This window comes from Micrasema longulum, unplaced genomic scaffold (assembly GCF_059751315.1).
Source record: "Micrasema longulum isolate JH-2025_06_02 unplaced genomic scaffold, ASM5975131v1 h1tg000376l, whole genome shotgun sequence".
Classification (NCBI taxonomy): Eukaryota; Metazoa; Arthropoda; class Insecta; order Trichoptera; family Brachycentridae; genus Micrasema; species Micrasema longulum.
In genome coordinates, this window is record NW_028277577.1 from 331,940 (window position 1) to 357,207 (window position 25,268).

The 25,268-nt window shown below is 32.6% G+C and overlaps 2 protein-coding genes across 4 annotated transcripts in view; one reads left to right on the forward strand and one right to left on the reverse strand.

Annotated features, from left to right (window-relative positions):
• LOC148282106 (dynein beta chain, ciliary-like) overlaps positions 1-12,757 on the reverse strand; it is an 89,652-nt gene extending 76,895 nt beyond the window's left edge. Inside the window, exons 1-10 of the mRNA XM_088225630.1 lie at positions 11,835-12,757; positions 11,494-11,737; positions 10,788-11,085; positions 6,499-10,701; positions 5,782-5,895; positions 4,469-4,768; positions 3,366-3,536; positions 2,314-2,402; positions 980-1,272; positions 65-238 (exon numbers count right to left, since the gene is read on the reverse strand). Coding sequence (XP_088081756.1) covers positions 65-238; positions 980-1,272; positions 2,314-2,402; positions 3,366-3,536; positions 4,469-4,768; positions 5,782-5,895; positions 6,499-6,513 — 1,156 coding nt within the window. The 5' untranslated portion in view covers positions 6,514-10,701; positions 10,788-11,085; positions 11,494-11,737; positions 11,835-12,757. The remainder of the gene's footprint in view (positions 1-64; positions 239-979; positions 1,273-2,313; positions 2,403-3,365; positions 3,537-4,468; positions 4,769-5,781; positions 5,896-6,498; positions 10,702-10,787; positions 11,086-11,493; positions 11,738-11,834) is intronic.
• A 3,118-nt stretch (positions 12,758-15,875) lies between these two features.
• Positions 15,876-24,638, forward strand: LOC148282107 (uncharacterized). Of its 3 annotated transcripts, none has more exons than XM_088225609.1 (7): positions 15,876-16,144; positions 16,472-16,610; positions 18,507-18,680; positions 20,713-20,839; positions 22,547-22,690; positions 23,383-23,551; positions 24,071-24,638. In XM_088225609.1, the coding sequence occupies exons 2-7, from the start codon at positions 16,538-16,540 to the stop codon at positions 24,470-24,472; spliced, it is 1,089 nt and encodes a 362-aa protein (XP_088081735.1). In that variant the 5' UTR covers positions 15,876-16,144; positions 16,472-16,537; the 3' UTR covers positions 24,473-24,638. The 3 variants fall into 3 exon arrangements, with proteins under 3 accessions (XP_088081735.1, XP_088081734.1, XP_088081736.1); XM_088225608.1 differs by having other exon boundaries at positions 16,031-16,130; XM_088225610.1 differs by lacking the exons at positions 15,876-16,144; positions 20,713-20,839 and having other exon boundaries at positions 16,333-16,610.
• The last annotated feature ends 630 nt before the right edge of the window (positions 24,639-25,268 follow it).

The window sequence follows — 25,268 nt, forward strand, 5'->3', positions numbered from 1 at the left end:
ATCTTTTTTTTTTTTTTAATTTTGATTAAATTTAGAGAAATATAGAAAATGTTAATGATCTTACCTGTGATTTTGTCAGTTTTGCAATAATAATGTGAATTTCCCCACAGCAAGCCAATGCAATGAAGCATGGGCCTAATCAAAGGTTTGCTCTCCATAAAGTTAGTATTTTGAAATGTTTCAAAGTGAGATATGAGAGGCTTCTGGTGTAATACAATGTCTCTAGCTTCCACTGCCCCTAATCATAAAAGAAGGAATTGTTTTTATTTAATTAAATCAATATATCTTTTATCTTTTAGGAAAATACTGTAGTATTTACTAGCAGAAAACTGTCCCCGTTTCATCGGCACTAAGGGCCTTAGTTGATTAGGTTGTTAGGTTAAAAACAACAATCCGTCGGTCTATGGCGATATAGCATCGTTATTCTGTTTTAATATTAATTTTCCCGAGGGAGTGATCTTTTTTCAGGATGAAAAGTAGCTTTATGAAACTTGTTATCTTGTTGCTATCCCTATGCGAAAAAATCATGTCTGTTGGTCGCTCCATTGCGACATGAAAGAAACACAAACAAACATACAGACAAACACATTTTAGCATTTACAGTCATAAACAGTAATATATTAGTATTAGAAAATGAGTATATTAGTATTAGGAAATTAGTGTATTCTTATTAGGAAATTAGTATATTAGTACGGATATGGATATAGATTATCAGCCAAAAAATTACACGCAGGACCTTCTAAAATCAGAACACTATATTGGTGACCTAACACGGTGACAAAAAGATAAAATATACACAAATGAATATTAAAAGATGCATTTTTTAAAAGTTGATTGATAATAAATAGTAGGAAACATTTATTAAATAAATAAAAACAATTTGCTGATTGGAATAAGAAACAAGGGTAGACATTTGAGCTGGAAGGAGAACTTTTAGTTTGATCAAACATTCTAGGAAATAGTCTAAGGAAATAAATACCAGCAATGAGGTTTGTCAGCATAGTTCTAAAACATTGCAAATAAACACTGTCCGTCATCTCCAAATAGGTGGCCATCTTCCTAACTCGCGGGTCACGCAATTGCGAATATATTCCTTCCAGATTCTTCAGCCGATTGGACCAGAAATGAATGTCGGCTGTGGGAAGTGGAAATTGCGTTTTCTTAAAAGAGATACTAGAATCTTCTTTGAGAACATTGTTAATTTGCGTAGCCCACTGAATCACAACTCCTTCTATATTGGTCTTCAAGTAGACATCCATTCTCTCACCGCGACTAGAAATTATTTCAAAAATGTTTCAATAAGTGTATCTTCTATTCATACCACATGATATAATATGCCGAATGATTTTCAATAAGATGTACAAATAATATATGAAATAGAGAAAATCTTCCATATTATTTCGCTGTATGGTACTGCATCTTGGTATGCCAAATGCAGCATATCTAAATTTATTTCAGATATATGGAAGGTCAAATCAGATCACTTCAGGTGCAAGTCCAGGAAAAATAAAATATTGCAGTGTAGAACCACCGTTTAAACAAGTATTTTACATCGACCCAGCCCTTACCTCCACTCTCAGAATCCGAGAGTAGCCATTGATTTGAAAACACTTGTCCAGGAGCCAGATTCTATTTCAGACGTAGACACAGACAAAGAACAAGGAATCGATTTTTTCACAGATTTTTTTGTAAGCAAAAAGGAAATTTGGAAGACACCATTGACACATTCAGTACCTACACCTTTTAAAATAAATAAAAAAAAAATATATATATATATTAGTCACATTGATAAGATATTTGGTTAATTGTATTTTTCTTTAATGTGTCCGGGAGGATGAAGAATACAGTTTTGAGTGTGAAATAGAACCAAATTCTTGGACGAGTATTTTAATTTTTTACATATTTTTAAAAAATCTAGTAAATGCCTGAAAAAGGTATTCAAGTGGTATGGTAAGTAGGTATTAAGTCCGCCTCGTAGAGATTGAGGTCTTAGGTTCGATTTCTGGTAGAGTAGACATGAAATATTTGTTTTAAAGGTGGTTTTACAGTGCAATTTTTCACTGCCCCTGGAATGGCGCCTGAAGCGTTAGGCTGATCACCTTGCCTTCATGCAACAGATTATCAAAATACACTGGATTTAGTATAGTAATGCAACACCCTATGCACCATCAGGTGTGGATAGGGGTATGATTACAATGTTTTTTTCAGTGTACTAAAACGAAATAAAACATTTTGACAAATTATCCAAAAACAAAGATAATTCATTTGAAGGGTTTTATCAGCAATTAATAAGCTAATTAAAATATCATATACCTTTTAATCCAATCGTCTTCTGCTTGGTATATCTTCTCTACTCCAGCTGGCATAGGTAACAACACTTGGCTGTTCATTTCTCCCTGTATCTGTAAAATTAATAGTAAAATACAAACACCATCAACTGAGATTAGAAAGAAAATCCGTAATGATAAATTGTTGACAATATAATAAATTCATTCACAAAAAAACCATCTTAGACCGGAGTCAAGTTAGAACGAGACTAACCTAGCCAGCAAACACTCCATATCGATGTTAAAATTATGTAGTGTTATATAGATTCTTTGGAAATAAGCATATCTATCCTAACCTAATCTAACTTAACCAGAGGATACTTCATATTAATGTTAAAGCGTTATAATTAAAGATTCCCTGGATATTTGAGGATTGATTGATATGCTCCACCCCTTACCTGCTTTGAGTAGACCGGTTGAGCTAATGTGTATGCTTTAGTAAAATACCAAGAGACAAGTTAAAACCCGCAACAGTTTAGTTACGACAGGCCACTGACCATTGCAAAACCCAGTTCAGTGCGAAAATGCTGGACAATGCACCAGAAAATAAGGCGTTAGTGTCAATGGCTACTATTCGCGAAGCTGGATTTGAATTGGTTGACCTCTTCTTATATTCACCAGATCTATTCCCAAGTGACTACCGGCTATTTTCAAAACTCCAGGAACACTTTCGTGTAAATAATTTTTTTGAAAACAATGAGGTCATGTGCTGTGTAGATGAGTAGTTGGCTAGGGTTGGACAGATTTTCTATAGAGGAAGCTATAGAAATGTTGGAGCATCTATGGAAGAAGCGCATACAAGTCCAGGAGGACTACATAAAAAAAACTAGGTATAAAACTTTTTTCATCCACTTTGAAATAGGTTAGGGGTGGACTATGTATATCAATGAATCCTCATATTATGTGCACATGCAATCAATTTATAATGTATAATTTAATCATATATTGCAACAGAGAGGGAGAACGTTTTTGAGAAGGTCAACAGATGAAATGATGTTATTGGTTGCGCGTATGCCAAAATTGAACTGAAATAAATACCTGGTATAAAATACTCTTGAAGCTGTAAACATGTTTCTTTACATCATCAATGACAAGTTCAGGCCAGTTGCAATGATTTTTTGGATTGCACAAAAGTGGGGCAAAAATTTCTTCAGTAAGAACAGTCAACTCACTCACTGTTTCCTGAGAGAGCTCTCCAACAATCAATACCTAAAAAAATGCACTCAAAAGACTCCGTATGTATACCTTGAGACCATTCTGCATAAAAATAGCGATAGTATTTACTCCCACCAACGCATAACTAGAAATAAACACTTTATTTCCTTAATAACCGTGCCTTTAGCAAATATTGTGTTGCCCTCAACAATTAGAAATAAAAAAAATAGCAAATCACAGTACATACGCAAACATTAGTGTGGGAAAGAGATGCTGATACATATTTCCTTAATTCATATTTATGCATAACTTGTTGCCATAGCTATGACACTGGCCAAGAGTGTTATAATTTACTTGCTTTAAAATTTTGGAAAAATACTTAAGAATGTCATCGGTCGGCCTGCATTACAAAAATTATATTTCAATATGGGGAGATTTTTATCACTAATTGGATGTTCCCTAATCATACGATATGCGTGGGACCAATAGTAGACGAGCTTCATGAAAAATAACAGTACCGCACATCGGAGCAAATAATGTGTTAGATTTGACTTTAAAAATAGTTTTTATTCTCTTCTGGAAAAAGTTGATTTAGTAGATTGGTAGTAATGCACGCTGACTGACAATATAAATAATTATTTACCTATTGAATAACTCAGATTATAAAGGTATTCAAGTGGTATGGTAAGTAGGTGTTAAGTCCGCCCCGTAGTGAACAATAGATCTGTTCTGCTTTTCAGTTGTAGTGTAATTAAACCATTTTATCATTACACACAATGGCAAAATTTTGTACAGCGTCATGTCCGATCATAATGAAAGTTTGTTAGAAAATGGCAAGGAAGGAATTATTCACAAATTATTCAATTTATGCTGTGGCTATTTAACAAAACATCATTGGTCACACCTTAACCTCCCTTTTATTTAGGAGAGTTACCTTTTTCCTTATTTCAAGGAGATAATAAATTTTAATAAGAGTTCTTACTTACACATCTCACGTTCTCCTTCGTCACAGCTTGAGGCGAATTTCGTACAAAGTAAATGACTTTACTCTTGACACTCTGGCAATACCCAATATGAGGCTGAAGAAACCCTAAGTTGTTCACATGAAAAGTTATCAGAGGAACTGTAATCTCTTCGAAAAAATTGAACATTGCATTCTGAAAATATTGACACATTTTTATTAAAATTTCCTTGAGCCTGGATTTTGACTGGGTCAGTCTCGTTTTAGAAAGAATTTGTGTTAGAAGTTTGACTAAGTTATAGGAGAGCGCGTAGTACAATTCATATGCCAAGTATAATAAAACAAATATATTCATTATAAATATTGCGCAATTCAGCGTTTACATTATTTAACCAAAAATTGTGCCTACCTATGTTATAGACATTTTAAATACAATTGGCATTCATTTTAAAGCATTCTTAAATAATACATTGTTGAAATCTTTATTTAAATCGGTATAAAATTTTATTTTTCTCAAAATGATTTCTCTCTTTTTAACAAAATATTTCCATTTTGGGAGCCATTTTCAACAAGTTATAAATATTTCAATTTAGGGAAAACATTTTTGAGAAGGGAATGTGGTAGTCTAGGCATTTACAGAGCTTATGACCTGTCATTGGCTGGTTTAAATGGCCACTTTACACACTGTGTAACATTCACCATTCTGCCCACGTTTTAACATCCACATTTCCTTAACTCTAAGTATAAAAATTGGAAAATTGTTTTCAGGCGTTGCCTAGTAGGTGATTTGGTTCAGCCCGGTGAATCTCACCCACGTGATAAAGGTTTCAGCTCTTTTACTTCACAAAGGTCAACAGATGGAAGAGTTGAGGAAATGTGGATTTTGAAAGATGGGCAGAATGGTGAATGTTACACAGTGTGTAAAGTGGCCACTTAAACCAGCCAATGACAGGTCATAAGCCCTGTAAATGCCTAGACTTCCATATTCCCTTCTCAAAAATATTTTCCCTCTCTGTTGAAATAAATTTAAATATGAATAACTCCCTAGGGAGGAAATCCAGCCAGTCGGCAAGCATTTGGACATACTCAAACATTGTTGAAGTTATAAATAACTCGCTATTGTAAAATGATAATCAAGTTGTGGTAGAGTGGGGCGCGAACCTCGGACGTTTTTATCTGTGAATACATGACATCTAGCCACGGGACCACAACCTGATTCTAAAATAACCTCCGTATAAATTATATTTTATGTTTAAATTTTTTTTAAATACATTTGTGTGTATTTTAATTTAATTTTACATTCTTTGTTTTATTTCATTTTCAATTATATTGCACAACCTTCTCGTCTCCTTGCATCATTTTCTGCCATTTGTCTGCTTTGAGTCTTAAAGCCTTTAACACGAACGTGCTGATAAATTCCAGTCGTGGATCCACATCATCATCGGATGACTTCTGTATCATGAAAAATAAACACATTAGATAATGGCAATATTATATCATTATCATCAATCCTTTATCCATACCTAAAAATACATTAGCTTCGTGGTCAAATGGTCAGCGGATTTGCCTACAATTCAAGAGGTTTTGCAAGATTGCATTAGTACACCAAGCGTATCTCAAACGTCTGAGGTAACAGTATTACGCTTCAAGTACTAGTTTAGAGACAGTGAACTATTGCAGTGCAAAACAATTATTTAATCAGGTTTCACCTAGTTAGGCTGACAGGGTATACAGAACCAGACCTACCATGGGTTCATTTGGCACAAAAAACCAAAGTTATCACTCCTGTTTGTTTTTTTTTTACACTTAAACTTTACGAAACTTACTTTGAAAAATCAGAAAGCATAGTAATGATACTAAACTAACAGACGTTATTCACTACTAAATTGGTACTACAGAAAATTAAAATAAAAATCACTTTTTCCTTGCAACTCGACTCGGCGGGGAATCGAGCCCGAAACTCTTCACGAAAATGTACAGAGTAGTTATTACTTTACAACAGAGGCAAGCCATATAGCACGCTTATGATAATTTCAACATAATTATAGTATTTACCTTGTCATCTGACATGATTGTCGCGTGCAAAACGTCGCGAAGACTTCGTCGTTGTCGTGAGTATAAATTTATTCAAACGACATGAACGGGATCACGCAAACTTAGAAAATAATGGGTGGGTACTCCAATTGAAAGTGTTGAAAACACAATTTGTCGTCTTGGAAACTAACTTTATTTCCCACTATTGATCTTAAGTTAAGAATAGTTCTCAAACACCTACAAGTGCGAATCGAACACTTGCAAATTATATTTATCACGATTCGACATTGTTTATGATGTTGTAATAAAATTTGGTTCACTCGGTTGCTAGTAGTTTTAAGTTTTGTTGTTTTATCGACATTTGACATTTTGAATTTTGACATCAACATTTTGAAGTTTGTTTCACTAAGTTTTTTTTATTTTATTCAAATTTGGTATCTTATATCTTTGGTATATGGGACTTCCCACTGCTGTCGTTCACATCTCGCACACAAACGACAGGAAAAACTATATGGATGGGTGAAAAAAATACTTTGATTAATAGTTTTTGTGGGTCATTTATAATTTGCATTAGGTACGTGTAGATTTTTTTTATTACTCAACTGACGTTTTTTTAAAACTCCCGATTCAATAAAAACAATGGTAATAATGGTAAAATAAATAAGAAAACCGAGAAATACACTTTGACACAATAATTAATGAGCAACATTTTTTTTCCGTGAAACCTTTTTTCAAAATTTCGCACCCACTAGCGGGGGTAGAGATCTGTAGTCTGTGGTAGAGATGAAGTAAAATCGCTTTCTGGATTATTGTTTCGTGAAATGATTTAACTTTTTTTGTGAATCTATTATTGTTGCAAGTTGCAGCTATTTTGAAAATGGCCGAACACTAATATTTTTCACTTAATTCTGCTAAGACAAGTCTTTCCAAGGAACGTTCTTTGAATGGATTTTCTTCCTTCCTCTAAAGCCATTTGAATTTATGATTTCTAACGTAAGCAATGTTTTTCAAAACAAATACGGTCTGTCGCGGACACCAGAGATAATGTAGAACTATTACTAGTTCAGATCTGCCACTTAGTACTACGGCGCCGTAACAACTAATTGACGTTTAGGTATAATAACACATTCCTATTGGTCAAATTTTGTATTTGCGCTATTTCACGTTGGCGCTTATATCCATCGAAAAAAAAATCCGCGGGAAATTCAAAACTTTCCCTAAAAGTTTTTACAGCTCATAGCTTGATCATGAGTAATAGTTAAAAATCAGAAGTATTCACTTTTTTTCCAAATTGTTACTTTTACCACGGATTTTTAATTATTACTACTGATCAAACTACAAGTTTATATTATGAAGGAATTAAAGCTTCTCTATCATTAATGATTCTGCATTTCGAAAATAATGAGTTTTGGGAATTGATTGCCAACCCATAAAATTTAATAAAAAATCTTACTTTCCTTTTTTGTGATTTAAAAGTGAATTCACCACATTTAACAACAAACTTTTATAAAGCAAACTTGCCCTAACACTGATCATTAATGGTAAAGAGGCTTTGAAGACAGAGGAGATGAAAAAAAAGACACTTTATATGGAACATGATTTTTTTAATAATTTAGTTTACGTTGTTAACTTTGATTCAGTGTTAAGTTGGATAAAAAAACGCCAACATGGAACACATACTTAAACATGACAATTTTTATTTTAAGTTCTGGAAAGAAAAACATGCTAATTGAACGCTTCAATACATATATGGATATATTTAAGTTGATATAATACAGATTTATGCAACAAAAAAAGATAACATTGGAATACAATACTTTCTGAAGAGCTAAACTTATTTGAATTCTATATATATATACTTATATAACATGTTTATAGTTTTAATGTATATATTTTAGTCTTTATTCAGAATAAAACATTACATTTAAATTAAATTTGATACAACTTTAAAACGCATAAAAGAAAAATAATGTGTCGTGGTTCAGATTAGGGCTTCCAACCCTGCAGCTGATTTTCAATCTAGGTTTTTGCAGAATGAAAAAAATTCAATCCAGTGAAATCCTCGTATTAGCGGGATCCTGCATGTTTTAATGCATAGCTTAAAGTTCCATTTACAGGAGTACAATATAAAAGATATGAAAATATTGTCTAATAAACAGCATCAACCACATAAGACAATATTCTGGGACAATACAATAATTCCACTTGGATCCTGGGAAAGAACAGTGTTGTATTGTTCACTTGTAAACGGTTGTTATATTTTGTATTTAGTGTATTGTATTATCGAGACATAATCGCAAAAATATTGTAACCAACAAAAACAATATTTTTAAGGAGAACACTAGACTTATTCCTATCAATGAACAAGGAATACACTTTGAGAATCAATCTCTGGACTATTTATTTTATTGATACCATAATAATATCTTGTTAAAAGATATATGACTGTTGACAGATGTGGATAAAAATCTATATCAACCAATACCGTGGGATCTTGCTACAAGTGGGATCAGAAAATCAATAGGGATCCTAGTATAACGGAATGTGCACATACTCCCAGTTCAGAATACATCAACTTTATATAATACAAAAAATTTCAAAATAATTAGCCCCTTTTCACATCAAAATTTCTTTCTGGAAGTTATGATTACAGAAAAATTTAAAAATGATAGAATAGCTCTTATCTCAGAATATAATTGCAACAGCTTAATGCTACTTATTAAAATAATATCTACTTATTGCACATTAAAAGCAAAAATGTCATATTTTGTGTACTGAACAAATAAAGTGAAGTCCATATTTAAAAAAAATACTGTATGTTAGCTAAAAAAAGACATAACATATTTAATTTGCAATAATGATGTGAACAATAAAGGTCCATATTTAAAAGAAATACTGTATTTTAGCTATACAAATACATAACATATTCATTTTGCAACAATAAATAAATAAATAGATCAATAAGAATTGTTTATTTAAAAATATGTGATAAAAACCATCTGTATTTATATGCAAGAGTAAATAAATAACAGTTACTTAAATACAAATTAATGATTTTAAAATACAAATTAATGATTAATATTTTTTGCTTTTTACAACAGCCAATTTTTGTAAAACATTTAGATTCGAATCAAGTAAAATTACTTCTAAAATTACTTACATTCTAAATAGAATCATATTTTCCTGACAATATTTTATTTATTTCCTGTGTCTAATTGAATAGTTGTAATTTGAAAATCAGCTTTACAAATTTTACTTTTATTACATTTATAACCACTCAAAATTTAAATTTTCCTCTATTATATACTGCAAGTTTTTATGGATATTTGATTGAATAAGATTATTTGGATTATTTAAATACCCATTAATACTTTCAATCCACCTTGTAAATAAATTCAGAAGGCTATTATATGCTAATTTTAAATAATAACCAGTTCTCTCTCTCAACAATACATATTTGTGATGAATTGAAGCTTCTGACTGAGTAAGGGATTGTTTGCAGGCCTCACAAATATTGTCACTTAACAATCTACGACAAATCCAACCAGCAGAATATCCATGGGCTCCAACTTTACTTCTCTCCTGTTGAGAGCGTAAAATAGATACATCATGCACAGTAATGCTATTGCATTCTGCTATTAACAAACTAGATAATGACATCCTAGATTCATTATTGAGCTCAGGTTCTGAAAGTAATGTGGGACCATCACGAGAGAAACTTAAAAACTCTTTCAGGTTTAGTATCATGCGCCCTCTATCGTCTTCACAGTTAAGTGTCGGAGAGTGTGACGACAAAAAATTACTAATAAGTGCAGACTTAAAAGTGTTGACAAAGTCTCTGCATGTTGGATTCACATTCTTTCCATTGTACATTCTTATTGTACCAAAAAAGTTTTCCAATGGATCTTGGTTGAGACGTCGCAGAACTAGTTTTTTATTACCAGCCTGATGCAAGTCTGCCCAGAGCCCTTGAACACCTTTGATGGTCAAAATATAGTTTTTTAGAGATGGTACAATCGTCTCTCTTCCTGAATTCAAATTTCATTTTCTTCAATTTGTTAATAGCATCAATCCAAAATGCATGGTGTGTAGACTGCGGTGTAGTAATGTATCTCATTTTACCCTTGGAAAAGTTGGTAGCACCATTTGTACTGTCGGAGAGTTTGTCGAAGAATAAGACGACATCACTGGTGGCTAACAAACTTAATTTTTTGGGTGATGACTCTGAAATAGAAAAAAACAAGTATTTATTAAAGACTAAATATTTTTAATTCATATTTTGATCTCATCCGGCACATTTAGATACATACCAAATTCTGCAGCAAAACGAAGAGCAGCAACCGTCCTTTCATTCAACACTCAGTTGCTTACTTTCATTTTTCGGATTTTATCAGGTATAATGTGTGCATCGTGTATTGATTTCAATAACCTCACATCTCCAATCCTTGCGTCACCGTTCATACACAAAAATTAAATCATTACAACTTGAAATTTTAGCCTCAGTTGATGTATTTTTATTGAGAAAATTATTTTTTAACCCCTTTATCAAATGGGGGAGGTCATAAATTATAAAAACCTTATGACTACATATTTCAAAAAATGTTTCATCTGCAAACAAATTTCAATAAAACATTAAACATAATATAAAACTGAAGTAGTATTATTTAAAATATTTGTAAAGAAAATCTGAATGTAATTTTGCATTTATAAACTAAGGAAATAAAAATAATTCTATCTACCGTTTTAGAAATTAATTTGTAGAATTAATTTTAAATAAAAAACACTTTGTATTTATACACCACATACGAGTTTAATATTAGTTAGTACACAAGTCTTGGGTATTCAGAATTCATCACCCATCATTAGGTGTAAATACAAACCTTTGCAAGTTTATGTTAACATTTGATGATGGGTAATTTTGAATACCAGAACCTTGTTTTCTAACTAATATTAATTTCATGATTGACGTATAAATGCAAAGTTTTTTATTAATAAAATATTAAAAATAATTATTACCATAATCTTTCCCATTAATCAAATACATTCTTCGTGTTTCTTCTCTTAAATATTTAAGTGCTCCAACATTCGTTGCACCTTGGTCACATATACTGGCCTTAATAATAAAACCAGTGTCTGAAACAGCAGCGTACACTTCCCGAATACATTTAACTCAATGGCAGGAGTTGTCCCTTCACAGAAATAGTAAGCAATATCATAAAAAATCTCCCTTATCATAAAAACCAGGGCATGGTCCGCAAATCTGAAATAAGAAAAAAATATATATTCTCAAAATTATGACATTACAAATGGAACTAAATAATTTGTTTGCAATACTAAATTTTTTTTTAAAAACAAACCTGGCTTTTTCTCAATTCCAAAATCGAGAAGCCTTTGGAGTCCTTCATTTTTCACACCAAAAGATAGTTATGGTGACAGCGAAATTATTAAATATTAATTAATATTTTTAAAAAATGCTCGTGTTTGCATTTATTCCTGTTCGGAAACTCAATCCTCCAAGAAGTCTATATAAGGTTCGTCTTGAAGGCGATGCAAAAATTTTCTGCACGAGTATGTAACCCTTGGGAGAGTTTTTCAACAAAGCAAGGGACAAAATTAGCGCAGTTTTGTGGTATATAAAATTTTTATTTTTGCTTCCTTGGCTATATGTTCTTCAGTAAATAAAGCCGGTGCTGCTTCAGGAAGTAGCCTACAGTTTCCCTCAATGAACTTTGCCTGAAAATGTCTTTGACATACGCGAAATGCATAGCGAATTCTACTATGTGATGTGTCTAATTTTGGCAAAGCGATATAGTTTGACGATGTCCCCGGATACATGGCAAGAAAGCATACTACACTTTTTTGACATTGTTATAATTATCACAGGCGAGAAAAATAGAAGAGAAAAGGTGAGAAGACACACGCACGCCGTAGATTTAAGGTTAACACACGTTTTAAATTTAAACCATTTTTCACACGCGCTTTTTGCTTTTAATAGAAGAGAAAAGGTGAGAAGACTGACACAAACCGAAAAAATAACGAAAACAGGACACGCACGCCGTAGATTTAAGATTAACAAAGGTTTTAAATTTAAACCGTTTTTCACACATGCGCCATTTGCTTTTTCTAACTGTGTGACGTCATGATGCGACATCAGCGCTCGTACGTAGCAAGTGCGTAGCGCTTACTCGAAATAGCGATGCGATACTACCAATTCCATTACTACCAACACAAGGGGGGTAAAACTCCATGACTACCAACACAAGGGGGGTAAAACACTTCGCAATAGGGACTGTCACCCCAGTGGCGGACACTGTCTCTGGAGGTTCGAGGTTGGTACCCTAGTTGTTCCTGATCTCAAAATTATGATAACTTATTTATAAAAAATTCGTTAGGTACCTTGATAGTTGTTTTGTGAATTTCCCTTATTTAAGGCGGCCAACTGTATGAAAAAATACTTTTGCAGATAGAGGATACGAAAAACTGAGGGTTGGTGTGTTGGAACGCTAAAATAAGGAAACAATCACACACAACTTACTGAAGTGATAATTTATTTTAAAAAGGAATGGCATTTTAATATCGATTATAAGTTGTAATTCAGAATAAATGTTTTCACAACTGCCCATTTTGCATTTTTACAATGAGCATAGCGGGCAACGTTACAACTTTAAGTGAGGATTTTTTCGATGAAAAACTCATTTTGAAAGTACATTTGTTCCTAGTAAACTTAGAAGGCATTTCAAAAATTCAAACACATCAATCCATTGTTATTTCGTACTGTAATTCATCTTCTTTTATATCTTTAGAACATCATGGTTCACATGATTCGAAACATCATCAATTTGAATAATCAAAGTACATATTTACATGAACGTTGACTGATTTAGGGGCAATTGCATCATAAAAAGTCAAGTTAAATATAATGTTTAAAGTGAAATAATTGTCGCGTTTTCATCAAAATGGATAAAATGAGTTGCTCAAAAAAATAAAGCAAATCGTTTTTGCCTATTTTGAGGAAAATGTAACAATTTTTATTTAACTTAACTTTTTATGACGCAACTGGCTTTTAGTCCTTCACATTTGAAACCACAATGATCAATATGAACAAGAAGACATATTGGCGCATTAAAATATTTTTTTAGAACAAATAAAATTTTAAAAAATTAAATATCAAAAAAGCAAATGTTCGCTTACTTCTGCAGGGGATAAACGAAAAGAGGGAGGGGGGAATCTGATACTGCGCCGCGCTCCCCTCACTTCTCCAGAAGTAAGCAACCATTTTTTTTTTATCTTTAATTTTGAAAATTTTTCCTTTTTCTAAATATATTTTTTAATATGTTAAAATGTATATTTGCCCATACTGATCATTGTGGTTTCGGATCTTACAGGGTTTAAAGAACACCCTGTATAAATGCAAAATATTTTGACTGCTGCTGTCAACTTATATCAGATATAATCGGGTTGTGGTCCCGTGGCCATTGTAGCGTTGCATTGTCGTGGCCCCCAAATTAGTCGCCATTATAACGCTGTGGCCCTTACGCATGCAGATGCTCATAGGGTCACCTAAATGGTATGGATAGCCACTGAACAAAAATCAACCATTTCAATTTTGCTTACTTTGAAGACTAGCGAATCAGATGCCCGAGGTTCGAAATCAAGTTTGGAAGTAGGGTTAACCCTACTCCCCAACTTGATTTCCATTTTCTAATAGTAAGTTATTTACAACTCTTTTAAAATGGCCACCAAAATTGAAATATTTGGGCAAATCAGAAGAACATATTACAATAGCGATAAAGAACATTTAAGAGAAGGTAATATAGAAGTCTAGGCATCTACAGGGCTTATGACCTATCGATGGCTGGTTTAAGTGGCCACTTTACTCACTGTGTAACATTCACCATTCTGCCCATATTTGAACATCTATATTCCTTCAATTCTTTCATCTGTTGATGTTGGTGAAGTTAAAGAGCAGAAACCTTTATTTATGCGGGTGAGATTCATCTAATTGAATTATTTCACCTGCATACTAAGCAATGCCTGAAAATGTTATTTTTTCGATTTCTATACTTCTTCATGGACCAGGTAATTTATCAACAATATTTTGAGTTTGTCCAAATTTTTGTAGACAAGAATTGGATTCGACTCCCTGGGGAGCTGTTTATATTAACATATTACAACAGAGATGAATAACGTTTAAGAGAAGGAAATATAGATACATGAACAGTTATATAAATAACATATAAACATTTGTTTATTATTTATTGTGTATGCAGACAATTGGTAGAATTCCATATTTGATTTGGTAATGTATCCAAAATAAACCAAGTTTATTGGATTATAATTCTACTTTATTTTTTATACAATATACAAAGGGTATATATATATATATATTTTTTTTTAAAAGAAATATTTGTGTTCTTATGATTTACCCAAATATTTAATTTTGAGGGCCATTTTCAACGAGTTGTAAATAACTCACTATAAGAAAATGGAATCGAGTTGGAGTAGAGTGGGATTCGAACCACGGACCTTTGGTCCGTGAATCCGAGACACTAGCCACAGGACCACAACCCGATTTGTTACGCGTATATATTGTGACGCGTTTCGTTTTGTTAGGATATTTTTAAAGTTTCCTTATAACCAAAAAGTGTATAATAGCATATAAAGAAACTTTGTAAATATTTAAGTTAGTTTGTTTGAAAATGTCCTAACAAGACGAAACGCGTCACAATATACCCTTTGTATATTTTATAAAAAATAAAGTAGACTTATAATCCAGTAAACTTGTTTTATTTTAGATACATTACCAAATTAAATATATAAACAGCTCCCTAGGGAGTTGAATCCAGTTCTTGTCTACAAAAATTTGGACAAACCCAAAATATTTTTGAAATTACAAGAATGCCAGTATTCCTTTTTTATTTGAAAAACTAGATATATTTTATAACGAAGGTAAGTGATTGATAGAAAAATAAGTTATTGATAAACTAACGTTCCCAATAAATCAAACGAAAATTGGTAAACATATTTAAATCGCAATTGTTCATTTGCCTTTGTAAACATATAATTATTTTATTTTTTTTGGAAAAAGAAATATTTGCGTTCTTATGATTTACAAAATATTTAATTTTGAGGGCCATTTTCAATGAGTTGTAAATAACTCACTATTAGAAAATGGGAATCAAGTTGGGGTAGAGTAGGATTCGAACCGCGGATTTTCGGTCCGTGAATCCGAGACACTAGCCACAGGACCACAACTCGATTTTTGATACAAATATTTCGTATTTTTTTCAACTCCCCCTGAAAAGGTGTTGGTTTTCCATAGTAAATTCCAATATTAGGTAGGTAGGTATGTGCTATATTGATTTTTTTACATTTATTTGCAAATGTTGCCAGTTGCCATAGTTACGAAAACGAGAAATACAAATAAACAAAAGGCAACACGCTTCAAACTTCAAAAAGTGCTCAAAAAATTATCATTAAACTGGAATACTGTCAAAATTAAACTTCAACATTCCCTTATATAATACGAAAAAAGCTTATTTGTGGACATTGTGTCAATATTTTACCTTAAACACAAATATTGTGTTTAAATGTGCTTTGTGTTATTTCGTTATAAACTGTTTACATTTGCCGGCTTATATCCGTCGTATCCGGTACTCCGTAACTAGTAAATACCAAAATACAATTCTGTTTTAATTTCGTATTGCGTTATCTTCAAAGTTCAGTTAATGTAGTGTATTTTTCATGCATCTATCGCGGTATCTAAATGTATGCTTTACTAAGAATGACATCATAATCGCATTGATAACTTTATTTGCTTGTAGAAAAAGACAGCATTCGTAAGGTGATGTCATCGGAAAACGATTAACGATTATTGCGTCTATTTCTGTTTCTAAATTCTGAAGCATTAAAAAAATATTCTCTTGATATACTCGTATTTCAAACATTGTTTTTGTTTATATTTTTGAGATTGTAAATTTATTGGATATTTCAGGATAAGTAAGCTCATATCCTTCTACCAGTGAATTAAACTCGAAATTGCTCAATTTTCTAAATAAAAATGAAGCAGCTTTTGTATGATTATCATAAGTTAGTTGAGCTAGATGCTTCCAAAATAAATGGAATATGGAGAGGTAAGAATTGTTTTATTAAATGTAATGCACTTAAAAATTAAGAATCAACCTATATTGTATACATTTATTTAATTTATATCCAGGTAGCTAATACAATGCCAAATGCTATTACTAATATTCCATAAGATAATGTAAAGATTTGGTTAACCTCTGCTTAAACATGGCTTAAATTATTATGGTTCTTTGATTTGACTTGATATTCTGTGAAAATCATATTTGTTTTCTTAATTTAGGTATGAGTTAACATTATTAAGTAAATATTCAAACATTGTTTACACAAAAATCGTCCCCGGTCACATTTACATATAATATGTTTACCGTAAAACTCCAACTATCCAGATTAATGAGTGCCAGACATTCTTCAGATGTGCCAAAATCCGGATAATGGGATTAACGATTAAATTAAGGAAATGCAATATTTACTCTTAAGATCACTTTTTTATTACTTTTGAAATAATACAGCGATTTGGAATAACATTTAAAACTTACTAAACATGTGCAGAAAAGTTAACTGATTTGATGATATTTGTTATTATAACATCTCCGTTTTTCTCCCGATTATCTTCGCTGGTCTGTCTTCAAACCTAACTTTATTGTGTAATTTAATCATTTTTAACTGTATATAAAATGCTGCAAAATAATTAAATAACGATCCAGATATTTGGCAACCCGAATGACTGGTGTTTGGATAAAAAGTGTTCTACTGTGTATATTGTTCCTTAAATTAATAAAGACTAATACGAAATAACTAATACAACCCTTTCCTAGATGAGGATCTGGTAATTCTGGCTATATTTTTGTAATGGGACCACTAAGGAATTGCGCATTTTTTGCACAAATTACCATTTTATTCATTTTGCCGATGCATTGTAAATGTAACTGCACAGATGACCATGGGGATTTGAGTCTACGATAATTCCTCACTAGTTTATCGAGGATCTGACTCGACCAAGGATTTTAATATGTTATCAAATTTTAGATTTTGGTACACTTTTAAATTTATACTACCCGATTTGAACCTTTCAAACCAAAATTGACATCTACATGCATACTAGCACTTCACTATAATATAAACTTCGTTAATGGCGCTAGTGACCAAATCCACAAGGTGGCATACTAGCTCTGGGCTGGTATTCTGCATCTAAATTACGTACTAAAAACATAGCATGGTTTGGACATTTTACCCTTAGCAATGATATAGATTTTATAACTCCTAAATAATGTCAAACAATAGTTTAAAGCAAAAAAGAACTCCCGGATGTGTTTACTTCTCTACGCCTGGACACAAACTGCACTCGAATGGCAGGTCATAAGATACATGATTTCTTTATAGCTATTAAAAATATTAGTATTTGCATTTTGCATTATGATTTTGAGGTCATTTTTGCTTGAAATATTTGTACTTGAAAATAAGAATCAGAACTCTGTCCAATGAGTCTGCGACTAACAGATTTCTTTGAAACAAATACATCTTTTTCTATATGAACACTTCACTGGGCACAACCCATGTCGAGGCATTCATTCACAATAGTTTTGTAATGTATGTATCCACCTATAATTAAACACATTTGGAAGAATCACGGCGGTATACACTAGATAAAATCTGGTATAACCAGCTGCTGAAACAGTTTCACAAAGATTAACTAAACTGTTTTTGGGAAAAACTAGTCAGGTTATTATTGATTCACAAATCAAAGTGCTCCGTGAAACTGTATTAGCGAAACCGTGGCCACCCCTCTCCCCCACAGAGAAACAGTTTCTCAAATCAGTTTAATTTCATTTGTAAATTGATAATACCCTGACTAGTTTTACAGTAATTAATAACACCGTGATTCTTCTGAAATATGTTCTACTCTAGTTCTAATAATGTTTATGTTTTTTTTTATTGTATTACAGGCATCCAGATTTTTTTATTTGGCCTTTCAACATTCTTCTCTATTTTGTGTGTGATTTTCATCCAAATAATGTTTGTAAGCTTGGACCATAACTGCTTTCTTTTTCCGAAAAACATCACTTATCGTAACCAATCACAAAGTTCAAATGATTCCAATACAACACACACTAGCAATCGTAAGTTCTTTTACTATCAAACCTATTCTATAAGTTCTCGCATCCAGGTAGAATAAAGAATACAATCCTGAGAAATGTGGCAATTTGTGTCCCTCGTGGTGTACTGGTTAGTTCGTTTACCTAACACGCTTGAGATCTTGGGTTTATTTTCTGGCAAGATGGACATGAACTATTTGCAATATTTTATAATCCTTGAACGCCTAACTTTTTCAAAACAAACAAACGCCTTTTCATAACCTTTTGCTCCCTGATGGTACAAATTTGTCCTGGTGTACAATAACTCATATTATATCTCTTATATGAGAATGCATTTGATGTTATTAATCACTGACGGTACAAATTTGTACCACTATTTTTTTAAATTTTTCATCATCATTCCCTTTTCGCACCTAATGGTGCACAGGGCACTGCATTGGTACACCGATTGCAGCGTATCTTGATCATTTTTGTTACATGAAGGTAAGATGATCAGTCTTGCGCTTCAGGTACCAGTTCAGGGACTATGAAATATTCCAGTGTGAAAACACCCTTTTAAATAAATTCTTCACATCAACCATGTCGGGAATCGAACCCGAGACCTCTTGTAAGGTAGGCAAACGCGCTGATTATTACACCACGATGCCGATTTAATGTATGGAGTTCAAAAAAAAAAAGAAAATTATATAATCGTTCAAGCTATAAATGATATAATAAAAAAATTAAAAGTTTAAGAATTCCATTAAATCTATGTTCGGAAAAGGGTTAAGACGTAAGATTGATCACTTTCATCATCAAACTCCTATCTGCACATGATGGTGTATATGGCACCGCATTGTTAAAGTAAATGCAGCGTATGACATGCAACAATGAAATATTTTAGTGTAAAGCCACCTTTATAAAGAAATATTTCATAGTCGATCTTCCCGGAAATGGAACCTGGGACCTCAAGTATACTACACTTATAGGCGAATTTTTTTCCACTTGATCTTGTTTTAAAGAATTTTTACAAAGTAATATCTAGTAGAAAACAATTCTCCAGGATTCTGGTTCTATTTCACTCACAGAACTGTATTCTTCATCCGCCTGGACACCATGTTACTTTTACGTGTATTACAATTGATCATCGATAGATACACTGCAATTGGAACAAGTACCAATGCAGTATATTATGGTGAAATTTTAAAAGTTCCAAGTGGATAACCCATTGAAAGTGGCCCAGAAGCAGACCAACATAGTGATGGATAGATTGTGCGGAAGAGGACTGAAGTAGGGTAAGAGGGAGCGGAAACTGAAGAAGGATGGCTAAAGACAGGAGCCAATGCATGACTGGAAGAGGCCAAATGCAGGCAGCGCCCAGGAGAAGAAGAAATTCTTAGACATGTATATACAGATGCTCTTTTTACTGACTAGTTGAGCCATTATATATTTATTTTAAAAGTAATATCCATCACTATCCTGGCACTCCCGGTCAAGGGAATATTTCCCCTTTTCTTTGAAATTGCATTACATGGATAAGAGTGTTTGCCTATGTTTTAAATTCCCCATTTTTAAAATTCTTTTCATGGCCCTTTCAAAGGTCCTGTCAGATATACAGATCTCCAAAAATAATTTCAAGGCTTTTAAAAGGTTTTGTAATAATTTCGGCGAATTGATCAGTCCAATCAATTTAATTTCAGTCATTGAAGATTTTACTTCCCTCTTTTCCTCAATACAATAAAGTAAATATTGTGACATGTTCCGTGGCGCATTTGGTTAGATGGCCAACTGTGAAACTGGTGTCGCGGGTTTGATTTCCGCCAGTTGCAATTTAAAAAAATCTAAGAAAGATTATTTTCTCAATTGGTCTGGGTGTTGTGTATTTCCATAACCTCCTCCCATATTTTCTCTTTCACACCTGCTGACAAGCCTCTGAAATAGAGGCTTGATAAAATAGAGGCAATGATCAACTTTTCCTTGTTCGTGGGCACCTTCAAAGAGACTTAAGTTCTCTGATGCGGTATGTAGAGGGCAAGTTAAATTTTTCTAATTTAATGAAATCAGTATTTTCTTGCAGATATTCCGGTGCATTTTATAAATTCCCAATGGGCCGATTACAGTGTGTGTTCTTTGCCTTTTAATAATCCCATCATGTCGGTTATATTTTCTATAATCTGGACAGCTTTCTTTATCATGTGTAGCGGGTGAGTTATCCGAATGATTCGTTTTTTTTAGTTTTAAAATTGTAAAATTTTTTTAGGGCCCTAAATTTTAAATAAAATCCAAAAAATCATTCTTGCAAAAAAGTTTTGGTAAAAATGTGATTATTAACATTGACAAAATGTTACTACACCGAATCTTCTTTTTACACTTTGGATATGTTCCACGCAGTTCTGTGTAAAACAAAATATACCAAATAAAGAACAACGATGGATTGGTTGCCTTGTATAAAAATCATTTTGGAATTTAAAAAAAAAGAAATTGTTTACTTTTTACTGTACCGTAATTAAAAATAAATATATAACCCTTTGCAACTGCTTTCATATGAGCGTGAGTTTGCCTTTGCCAACTCAATATTTAAAATGGCACGGCACGGGTACCAGTTTTAAAAATTTTGGGTTTTAAGATTTTTTTATTTTTTATCACTGCTGGCGGGATCATAATCAAAAGCTTTAGTGGGGTAAACCATCGAAATAAAAAAAAAAAACCTTTGCTGGTTAAAGAGTTATCTTCTTCTTGCGGTGCCTAATCAGGTCCCCTTGACGTTGGCGATCACTACAGCGAAAGCACCTCGGTCATGCGCTACTCCGAGGCCAGGACAACTGCTTGTCGGATGTACTCGCCATAGTGATTCCTGGGAAAAGATGACCATAGTGGTTTCCCGTTGCCTTCTCTGGTGGATTCTTCTGTTAGGGTTACATTTTACATTTACATTTTTTTTTTGCTCCACAACAGGCCAGGGTTACCTTCCTTTAGCTGGTTGGTTCTGGTTTGGAGGCGCCAGAATCTCACCTTTCATCCTGTCGTTATCCGCTGTGATCACACCGTTATGAGTTTAATCCCATTGCCCATGGTTCGGGACGTGGACGCTAACGAGTTGGACTAGTCAGTAGTGTTACCGGTGGAATGCAACTGGGCATTCGCAGCATTTAATAGAATTACTCCCTCCAGCAAGATGTGACTCACTGCGACCCTACTGATGGTTCGAACCCCAAACGATTATCATGACAGTAAATTACTCAAAAAAAGTTGTAACCAAGATTATTATTACCCTTTTCATGTGCATACCCCTCTGTGCCTAGTAAGTAAAAGAGTGATGGAGGGAATTACAAAAACAAATAGGATACTTGTATTACTTTTACATATTACACAATGCGTAATATTCATTTTTATACCGTGTTATCGTAAAAAGTGATTCAGGTGTATTATGAAATCATGAAAGACTTGTTCTGATTATTTTTTTATTTCTGGAGCAAACAGTTAAACATAAAAATAATGCCAACTCCAAAGTAAAACAAAAAACAACAATCATAATAATAATTATAAATAACTGAACCGAGTTGTGGTCCTGTGCTAGTGTTGCGCACACGAATCAGAAATCCGAGATACGAACCTTACTCTACCACAACTTGATTCCCATTGAGTTATTTGCAACTACATAAGTAGTTTAAAATAGTTCCAAAATGGCAATATGTGGGTAAATCAAAAGAATGTAAATGTTTTTTTTTTTTTAAATTGCTTCTACATATGTAGTTGCATAAACTAAAATCTTTGAAGATACATATTTATTTACAGAATATTTCAATTTAATTTGTGTTATTATTGATATCTTAATTGAGTTTTCATAAATATTATTTGCTTGTATGTATTTCCTACATACCTTTTTATTATAATTGCATCTTTCTTTTTAGAATAAAAAAACCTTGGCGGATAGTTATTCCAGCATTTGTATTCTGTTTTATTTATGGAATACTATGCATCGTGTTTACAGCTACATTGCAGAATGGAATGAAAGAATTTTCCTTGAAATTTAATAATATGACAAGACCCGAAAAGTAAGTGATATTTTGTTAATAAAATGTACCTCTCTATGAGGAAGTTTATTGTTCTCCTAAATTGTATTCCAAAAATATATTATTGAAAACAATACAAGAATTTAAATGAAAAAAAAAAAAAACAATAAACAAATATAATTTATTTTAAATACGGGTGTATGTCACCACCATTTGCAAGTTAGTTCACCTATCATAAATAACCATTTGACCAAAGCTAGACCTTGAAAAAAATTATGGCAGCCTCAAAATAACAAAAATGGTTTTGTGTGGTAAATCAATATAGTAAGTCACAAGCCGTGTAAATACCTAGACTCCCACATTCATTTGTCGAAGAGATTCTCTTTCTCTGTTGAAATAGTAATAATCTCGATAAACTTCTGTGAAAAAGAACCAGAACCCTGGAAGAGTATTTTTGAATCATTAGCTATTCTCAGTTAAAATCTTTAAATAGGAAATTGAGAGAAGGGTCCACATCGTGGTTAGAGTGGACGTGAAATACTTGTTTTAAAGGTGGTTCTACACTGCAATATTGTATTGTCGCTGAAATGGCACCTGATGTGCAAGACTGATCACCTTACCTTTTATCCAACAAGAGTTATTCTGATATAAGTAACACTGGGGGCGGATAGGGAAATGATGGCGACGATGACTGATAAACTTCCTGTAGGTTTTTAAAAAGTTTTTTTTTCTAGTTCATTTGATGACGAGAATATAAACAACTTTAATATCTACGTGTTGCTGAGTGTAGCGTCGGCGTGGATGTACACAGTACTGTGGTGCGGTGCTGTGGTGTGGCTGTTACTGCGAGTAATATTGGTGGCTGACTTCCAACTGGTACACGTTAAGGTCGAGCTGATCAAGGTAACTGAGTTCTTACCTGTTTTTTTACCCTGTAAATTATGTAGAGGATATCTCGTCTTAAATAAATGGCTCCAACTGCCAAAAAATACCCAAACAATAATAATTACTGACAGCCAAGTTTTTTAGGTAACTTAGTGTAATATTACACAAACTAGATTTATAAAATAAATATAAAATTAAATTAAAACACGAGTAGAATAAAAAAATGTGTATCAATAAAATATATGAACAATATTTTGAGTTTGTCCAAATTTTTGTAGACAATCACAAACATCAACAGATGAAAAAATTGAAGGAAAAAAAAGCGAAAGCCAAAAAAGTAACCCAAATCTTTAAAAAAAAAACTAAATGCGACATAATATTGTTGTTGATGAATCTAAAACGTATTTTCAGTAAAATAAGTTTAGTATTCATAAAAATTATTATTAAATACTGAAATTTAAATACAGAATAATTCAGTAAACATTAAACTTTTCACAAATTTTTGTCTTAGGATTATTTTTACATTTTTGTTTCTAGAATACACCTGATGCCACTTCTATGCTCAGTGACGATTTCACTCCTAACGAGTCTCCTACATTCCCTATTCATACCGTGCACTCCGAACAGAAAGAAAGTCCCAAAATCCTCAAACAACGCCCAAAGATGAAAAAGTTTGTAAATGTTCCCACTCAAATTATACCGTCTTCCTCCGATACTTTATTGCAAGAAACGGATCCAGGCAACCGACCAAAAGTTAAATTTATCACAGAGTCTGATATTTCTGATGACACTGTTAACGCAACCATAGAGTCCCCTTTAAACATTGGTTTGTCCAGCACCAGTCCAACTAACGACCAGGAAAATGATTCATCAGTTATGAAATCATCACAACCTTATACTGTGTTTCAAATTGATCCCAAAGGAGATGACACGGATTGAATTACTTCACTAAAAATGCACGCTTCTTATTCTAAAAACTATTATTTCACACAACCTAAAAACACAAACAAACGCGTATCAATTGATATAAGATTTTTAAATATATTTACCGTACAAGTTTTATGCTCGCAAACTTATTTATGTGGTAGATGCATTCTGCGAAAAATTGCACACCAAAAGCAACGACTTGCATAGAAAAAATGATAATGCGTTCCATGAATTTTAAAAACTGCATAACTTTGAAACAGTATGTTAAAATATACCAGAATTGCATGAAAAAAGTTTAGAAAAAATTAAGGATTAAGCATTAAAAATTTCATTAAAATCTTTATTTATATTATTTAAAATTCAAAGAGTTTTGAGTGTACATGTTATTTTATCCATTGAACATTAATTTGATTTACGTATATCACGACTTTTAAATAATTGACATCTTAGATTTAGTTGAGTTTATTATGCATAATAATCTTATTTTAAAGGCGGTTTGTTACTCAAAAGCTTAGCCTATTTGCCGAATTTCATTCTTAAATGCTAAGTAATTTTAACTTACCAAGATTTGAGCAAGGTATGTTTGTATGATAATTCACTGTATTTATCACAAAATTTTATCAACATTAGTAAAGTGGTAACTTTTTGAAACACTGTAAATTGTTTCATGAATGAATGACAATTTATGTAATAGACATGAATATGTCCGCCATGTAAGTTCTTTGAACCTTAAAAAGATAAAATCCGTTTCCTACTAACTTATACGATATAAGTACAAAACTCACACTAGGCGTTGTGAAGAAATCAA